The sequence below is a fragment of the Ruditapes philippinarum genome, unplaced genomic scaffold (assembly GCF_026571515.1).
Source record: "Ruditapes philippinarum isolate M1 unplaced genomic scaffold, ASM2657151v2 ctg993_1_1_1_1, whole genome shotgun sequence".
Lineage (NCBI taxonomy): Eukaryota > Metazoa > Mollusca > Bivalvia > Venerida > Veneridae > Ruditapes > Ruditapes philippinarum.
In genome coordinates, this window is record NW_026863595.1 from 214,257 (window position 1) to 223,251 (window position 8,995).

General features: G+C 30.7%; 1 protein-coding gene across 1 annotated transcript; it reads left to right on the forward strand.

Annotated features, from left to right (window-relative positions):
- The first annotated feature begins 4,649 nt into the window (after positions 1-4,649).
- On the forward strand, positions 4,650-8,210 carry LOC132722625 (neuropeptide Y receptor type 1-like). The gene has a single exon (XM_060707149.1). It carries the CDS (start codon positions 4,686-4,688, stop codon positions 6,078-6,080), a length of 1,395 nt encoding a protein of 464 aa, XP_060563132.1. The 5' UTR covers positions 4,650-4,685; the 3' UTR covers positions 6,081-8,210.
- Positions 8,211-8,995: the final 785 nt, after the last annotated feature.

Here is an 8,995-nt window from a genome sequence, read left to right on the forward strand (position 1 = left end):
AACAGGATGCATAAATATTGATTAGTAGGAGTAAACTTCAAGATCTCTGCACATGCGTACATTTCACTTTAGCGCTCTTCGAAACTTAGCTCCGCCCACTTGCGTTTTATAATATAAAACGTCCAGTTTATATAAAATCTGTTCTATTAAGCTTTGAAACCTGAAAATTTGAAAAATCCTCGTCGGTGATTGGCTTAAAAAAATTGGCGAGCACTAATTAAGAATAATATTTAAAATGTCAAAAGTATTTTCATAGGTGAAATAAAGCTCTCTCTCGCTTCCATGTATGAATTTTTGTACACTGTTTCTGCTTATAGAAAAATTATAATAAGAATTAATGATGATATATCAGTCTTTATTTAAACTTACATTACAAAAACGATACTTCTCGAAATTCGGAGAGAAAATTTTTTTTCTCACACTTCTTTTTAATTTAATATTTTGATGCTATGATACGAACACAAATGAGCAGATGAAATTACCGCTTGGTGTGTATCTCTTGTATCTGTAGTACGTGTTGTTGTCCATATATCCATTCCTAGCTTATATAGATAAATCTTATATCTGTAGTATGTGTTGTTGTCCATATATCCATATATCCATTCCTAGCTTATATAGATAAATCTTGTATCTGTAGTACGTGTTGTTGTCCTAGCTTAGATAGACAAACCTTGTTTCTGTAGTACGTGTTGTTGTCCATATATCCATTCCTAGCTTATATAGATAAATCTTATATCTGTAGTACGTGTTGTTGTCCATATATCCATTCCTAGCTTATATAGATAAATCTTGTATCTGTAGTACGTGTTGTTGTTCATATATCCATTCCTAGCTTATATAGATAAATCTTGTATCTGTAGTACGTGTTGTTGTCCTAGCTTAGATAGACAAACCTTGTTTCTGTAGTACGTGTTGTTGTCCATATATCCATTCCTAGCTTATATAGATAAATTTTATATCTGTAGTACGTGTTGTTGTCCTAGCTTAGATAGATAAATATTGTATCTGTAGTACGTGTTGTTGTCCATATATCCATTCCTAGCTTATATAGATAAATCTTGTATCTGTAGTACGTGTTGTTGTCCTAGCTTAGATAGACAAACCTTGTTTCTGTAGTACGTGTTGTTGTCCATATATCCATTCCTAGCTTATATAGATAAATCTTGTATCTGTAGTACGTGTTGTTGTCTTAGCTTAGATAGACAAACCTTGTTTCTGTAGTACGTGTTGTTGTCCATATATCCATTCCTAGCTTATATAGATAAATCTTGTATCTGTAGTACGTGTTGTTGTCCATATATCCATTCCTAGCTTATATAGATAAATCTTGTATCTGTAGTACGTGTTGTTGTCCATATATCCATTCCTAGCTTATATAGATAAATCTTGTATCTGTAGTACGTGTTGTTGTCGTAGCTTAGATAGACAAACTGTTTCTGTAGTACGTGTTGTTGTCCATATATCCATTCCTAGCTTATATAGATAAATCTTGTATCTGTAGTATGTGTTGTTGTCCTAGCTTAGATAGACAAACTGTTTTTGTAGTACGTGTTGTTGTCCATATATCCATTCCTAGCTTAGATAGATAAACCTTGTATCTGTAGTACGTGTTGTTGTCCTAGCTTAGATAGACCAACCTTGTTTCTGTAGTACGTGTTGTTGTCCATATATCCATTCCTAGCTTAGATAGATAAACCTTGTATCTGTAGTACGTGTTGTTGTCCTAGCTTAGATAGATAAACCTTGTTTCTGTAGTACGTGTTGTTGTCCATATATCCATTTCTAGCTTAGATAGATAAATTTCAAAACAGATATACAGGGCGTATAAAAATCTCATAATATATACGTATGGTTGTACTTTAATGTACTGTATCAACGGAAACAAATGACGCTTAAATGCCTCACATTCAAGGGTTGCTCCTACTATTTTCGTGAAAACAATCCCGCTTGATGTTCGTTTTAGATAAGTCTCAAATTACATATGTTTTATACCTTAATGTCTAACAAATCAATTATAAAGCGATGGAATGATTATTGCCTTAGTCTGCAGATGAAATAAAATATTTCCTAGGAAGTTTGTAGGTGTAAGATAATATTCGTGACATGTTTATTTCGAATCAAATACAATAGATGTCTTGAATTTGTCTTGCGTGAGATGATTTTATATTTCCAAGCAAGGGACAAAATAGCTGTTATCGCCTACAAAAATGTATTTTATTTATCAATATAAGGTATAAATTGTTCCACGCGACTTTTCGTGTAATTGACAAAATGTCAAACTGAAAAGTACAATAATATCAACGTACACTTTTAAATATATTTAAGGATGTTACTTAAGTCTTAATTTTAAAATTATCATTTGTAAATGTTTTAAATTTTATGATAAGCCAGTAGCCTATGTCAATGACAGAGCTCTATCAAATCAGGCCTTTAAAGTTTTTTTTTTCAAAATGAGTTCGATTTTTTACAACCTTCATTCTTTTTATTTATTACTAGTTAACACATTTGTACTATTATAAAGAATTCTGCAAAAAATCGTGTCTCGAACAGTTTGTTGAAATAAGAAGATAAAAATGCATTTTAAATGGACATTTATTATGATTTTTATCATTTAAACTAGCTTATTATAAGAGCAGGTTGATTTTGTTTCAAATAACAAAAGTGTTTATTATAGTTACAAAATCATAACTGATCTCTTCCCACTGTCATTTTCATGGTTTAAAGCAAGCCATATTTGAATTATTGACTGTAGAGAAACAACGCTCTGTCAATTTGTTAGCGTGGCAATGTCGCATGGCAACGAACAGTGAGTATAAATATCTTGATAAAGGAGTATTTCGCCAGAAAAGTGATTTTTCAAATATGCTGTAGTGATTTTTAATTTTTTGGACATAAACATGGTTTTCCTTTAGAAAAAACTTAACTTGATCAATGGTGAGTCTAATTTTGTTTCAAATTTGTTGTTCAAAGTGTTTAAAAATCTGATTTTTTTAAATGTACAATTTACTAATTATTACTTCGTGTAAATGTATCAAGTGAATACTGTAATAAGTGAAGCATGAGATTTGAAAATAGGACGAATGTTATTTCAAAGATTTCTTCTTATTTTAACCAGAAAAAAAACGACATATACATATTTTTTTTAAACATTTAAACATATGGAAATAAATATTCTCAAAGACAACGAACTGTGTAAACATTGATTTTTATATATAACGGCACTTTGAGCATAATAACATGATTTTTGTTTATGCATTGACTGAAGTTTTAATCAATGTAATGTTATACTGAAAACAAATCCATCGTGATATTTTACTTCATTATAAAGTTATATTTTCCGACACTTAAAATGTACACTAGTCACTCCGTCTGACAATATAGATAATCTCTCATACACTTATAGTCATATTGCATATTGATTGTCAAAAGAAAATCAAATTTATGATTCACAAGGAACATGGATTTGAAAAGTATATAGTGTATATTTACAACAATAGAATGGTTTGTATATGTTTACATTTTAGAATTCAATAGGGTCTTTTTCAAACGTTTCTATTCTCAAATTTATTTGAATATGAAAAATAACTTGCAATTAAAGGATTGTTTGAAATTGATTATCTTAACTTAAAGTCATAAAAACGAGAGACAACTATTATTATGCATAAATCAAAATCAAAATCAATGATTACCTAAGATATGGCGCATTAAGAATGACCTGTGCACATAAGTTTTTGAATTTATTGACCTTATTAAGTAGAATGAAAGATATTAATGACTACGACATTTGATGTTTGCCTTTATATGAAAAGAATTGGATTCCTTTCGAAACGGTACTCTCTTCAGAACATTATAAAAATATGCTTTCCACTTCGGATATTCCTAAAATATTTTCAACTCTCTTAGCAAATAATAACTAAGCTACCAATATGAATTCCGTGTATGTCAGGTTTCAAATATCTCCTTGAAAGAAAAATGATCAATAAAACATATCTAATTGGATCTGCAGCGATATATTTATGACATATAAAGTTCATTATTTGTGAAGACAAATTTCAGTATCTTAAACATTTGCTTTGGCAAACATTTTCCATGATTATTTATTACTTAATTTAATACGAATTACTTTGATTGATAGTAGGCTTTGAGGTATATAAAACACACATTTGGTGAACCATGAACTTTTTTCTCGTAATTGTTTATATTTTTGATATTAAACAAACTAAATACTCACCGTTTTAAAAGTGCTCGTAGCACTCCTACAAAAGTAAATAATTCACATCAATTGTAACACGAACAAACAACATGACTATATTATAATGAAATTATATGAATAAAATCATTGTAAGTTACGAACGAAGTACGTTTTTATGAAACTGATAAATGTCCATTATTGGTAAATTACTTGAAAGTCCCTACCAATATGTATCATTCTCTTATACAAATATGATCATACACATTTTGTTCGTTGTTGTTTGCACTTAAACAATTACATAATGATTTTACATAATGAGTTTTGCACTAAAACAATGAATTAGGTAATGATTTTATTTTACATAATGATTTTTGAACTTAAACAAATACTTACATTATTATTGTACATTTGGCTTTGTAAAAGTATTTTTCGTCTTCTTGTAGAATGCTGTAAAATGGAGTTAAATGACTCTCAAGCACTAAGCCTAAGCCAAATGAACCTGCAAGGTAATTATGATGTGAGAGTACGCTCAATGGAGTCTCAAGTCCTCCAAATCAAAGATACCGAAAATATCCCGATACGGTTTGACAACAACGAAACTAATTTCACAATCACCATAACGAACCCTGGTCCATGTGGCGAGAAATCTATGAGTTTGATAAACGCGTCAAATTGTAGAGGAATATTTAAGGAGTTTCAATCTTCTCACTGGTTTTCTCCAACCCAAGAAGCCTTACTGATTGCATTTTATTGTATGGCTATTATTGTTGGTATCCTTGGCAATGCGATCGTTGTGTATATTGTGCTCAAATTCAAGCACCTTCATGTTCCTAGAAATTTTTTGATATTGAATCTCTCGCTCTGTGGCATCATTATGTGTCTGGCATGTATGCCATTTTCTTTAATTCGACTCACATTAAAAAACTGGGAACTTGGTGACTTTTTATGTCGTTTGAGTCCAACGTTACAAACTATTGACGTATTTGTTTCTACTTTTACAATTGTTGCCATAGCTGTTGACAGGTACTCGGCTATAGTCTGTGCCTCAAGAGAAGCCAGTAATAGGAAATTGGTGTATTACTCTATAAGTCTCATTTGGCTATCTTCGATCATTCTGTGTGTACCGATGATGATGTTTCACGAAGTACAAGAGGTGTATCCAGAAGGAATAAATGTTCAGCTTTATAAAATCTGTATGGAAGTTTGGCCATTCGATTGGATGAGAAAATCTTATACAACATGCGTGCTGCTGATACAATATGCAGCTCCCCTCGCAATTATTTCAGTATTGCATGGTAAAATTTGTCAGTTCCTACAGGTAAGGATTAAAAACAATCCTAGGACTGACCTAGAAATGGCTAGAGTATTGCGGGATATAAAGCGACAAAGAAAAAATATGCTTCTTCTGACGGGGATAGCCGTATCATTTGCCGTCGCATGGCTTCCACTTACTGTTCTTAACACCCTTGCCGACTACGACTTCCGGCTGTTTCTAAATAGAAATTTTAATCATGCCTACGCATACTGCCTTCTTGCTGCGATGTGCTCTGCTTGCTTGAATCCAATCATCTATGGCTGGTTCAATTCAAATTTTCGGAAAGCCTTCTTACTAGTTCTGTGCTCAATAAGACATTCTGTAACGGATTTCACGGAAATGGCCACAATAAAAAACGATTCCAAAGGAAACAGCCATCAGCCGTATCGGTTTTACAGCAGTCTACGTTTAGATTCAGCAGATCATGTAGCAACGTGTCGATCAATATCAAGTAGATCGGCTTCTAAATCTAGCAGCCAGCATAGTATAGCAAGTAGCAAATCCGGCATCTCCAGAAATCAAGCATGTCACTCACCCGCTTTGGAAACTATACAGTCTCAAGCAAGTGAATAAAGTTCATATTATACAACAAACACGCACATGTTGACAAATAATTTATCTATATCATGAAAAATATTTGCTTTGAACATTTCTTTATGTAACAACAGAATAGATTATAACAAAGTTCGTCGGAAAAAGTGTGTGGTGAACAGTAGCGTTTATATATTAAACATATTATTGATAGCACAATGTCATATTAAAACAGATTCACCGAAGATTGATCAATGGAATTCTGTGAAAATCTATGATGTTTTGTTTAGACAACCACTAAAACCGGTATAAAGGTCATAACAATGTTAACGCAAGACGTGCTTCATAGTAGAGATTAAGTAAATATATTTATAGATTGTTTATATATGTATTTACATATGTATGTTGATATCTTGTTTCTCACTAACTTTTGAGAGCGTATGAGGTAAGTTAAAGAAATTAATAAAGAAAATAACATTTGTGAATTGTTACCCATTTATTGTATCTAATTCCGTCTGGAATCAAGACGGAAGCTTTTTATATGGCATTGAATATTCTTCAGTTAGAAGAATTACGGTGTAAATCAAAAATGTTTCCTTCTTACCTGTCTTTTATATGATTGAAGATAGAGGAGTCATTTAAATTGATATACCTATTGCACAGGAGGCAATGAAATGTTTATCTTTCTTTATTACTATGCCTGCATGATTGTTTGTTTCTGCTAAAGGTTAACGTTACTTTAAAATGTTAGAATATTTATTAATTCATGATTGTTTTTATTTAGTTTACTTATTGCTTTATGTATAGCATTGAAAGATTGAGTGTTAAAAATATTTTCAAATTTTTATTTATTACCTATTGTATAAGCAAATTATGTGTACAAGAAGATTATTCTGCTGTATGTTATTTGACTCTAGAAAAATAATTATTAGTTTATTGTTTTATAGATAATAAATGCTTTGTTGTTCAAACTCTGATATTACTTCATTCGCAAATTGGATTGATATAGGTAAAGTGGGAATTACTTCATTCGCAAAGTGGATCGATATAAGAATAGCTGATATAATTTTTATATCTAATTTTTATATATTTTTTTTATAGTTATAACATTAAAGAATAAATAAAGATATTTTTATTCGAAAGATAAAGTTTCAATCATAAACACAAACATAATATCAACAATGAAGTGTCAGAAAGCGAGACACAAGCATTTTATTGGAACATTACCAACATAGTGTTATTACATTCAAAGCAGCGTGTCGCTGTCAATTTAAACATTCAAGGGGAACACAAACTATAAACATTAAAAACAACAGGGAAAATATCATGAAACGGCAGTATTCTCCTTTATGTCTCCACCTTTAATATTATCTATGATTACTAAAGTCACATGAAATATCGTCATAACCAAGAACTCAATTATGTTTTTATCCTGAAATATACTGGAGAGTTACAGCTAATTTTGATGTCTTAATTATCTTTCTACAAAACCATCAAAATGTGGAGGAATATACATTCATCATTTTATAACATACTAATACAAATATTTTAATAAATGATATACACATTACATACTACCTTGCCTTGATAAAATCAAATCACATTTTAACAAGCATGTTTGTAGGCTGAAGGATAAAAGACTCACAGAACGTATACGAACATGCTAATTCGTACATATCAATCTAACCAAATGTACTACAAACCTAAGAAAACGTTCTAAAGATAAAATAATGCACGTAGATCATCTCGTTACAACTGATTATAATCAATACACTTCAAATAAAACTCTTACTAACCAACAATGACAGTTTTGCGTTAGGACAAAAGTACTCATATTTACGATTTACGATGCCATATTTCTGGTTTTTTTTTGTTTGAAATGTAGGATCGTTAGGTAAATTTCATTAATCATTTACATGATGAATTTTGTTTCATATTTTATATTGTTCGATGCCTCATTAGGAGGGTAATGCCAAATCATTTACAATTCAGGTCACGTTTTCTCATAAAATCAACTGTTTGATTAACAGAAACTAAATGTGTAAAGGTTTAACCCATGAAGCTGTGATGTACATGACAAACAAAATTGTTAGACATAGGAAAATACATGTACACATATTAATATGCCAGAAATAAGTATTGTGAAACTTTCGTATACCTCATATTGTGAAGAACTCGTAGTCCAGACGAACATTCAGTCATATATTATATATATATTATATATATATATATATATATATATATATATATATATATATATATATATATATATATATATATATATATATATATATATATATATCCCCATATAGCTATTTCCAGAAGGAAAATGCCAAAAAGAGGTTTAATTTGTTTAAATAATTCATTTTAGATGTTCTTGCGGATAATGTCATTTTATGTTAATGTTTTATTATAGATAAAAGATATGTGTTTTGACAAGACATGTTGTTCATTAATTTTTCCCCAAAAACACTTCCTTGCCCACAAGTTTAAAAAAAACTTTTTATTCAATTTTGAAAGTGTTTATGCAACCTCATTTGTTTATTGAAATGCGTACATGTTGAAGATTAATTAATGTTCTTCAAAGTCAAAAACAATATCTATATCAGTTATATAAATTTAAGATGTCATCATATAATACTTCAAAGACTGAAACCTATAACAATGGAATATTGTATATCAGACGAACAGTTGAGTTTTAGTGCACATTTGTTTATGGTCATTTTGAAATTTTACGAAGAACAGATCAAAATACAAATAGTGACAGTAATCTTATTTTGATTGATTTCATGAGCCATTCATACAAATCACATATATAAAGCTGCGGTCTCACTTACTCCCACCAGAGCCCAGGACCATCCCGGTATCTTACCGGGACGATCCGGGGTGAACTTATTGTTGCGGTCACACTTAACCCGACAGCACTACGGTAGTTCCCAACTAACCACCCAGGATGC

What these genes read in the sequence shown, in the direction of transcription:
- LOC132722625 (XM_060707149.1), top strand. Translation starts at nt 4,686, where the DNA reads ATGAACCTGCAAGGTAATTATGATGTGAGAGTACGCTCAATGGAGTCT.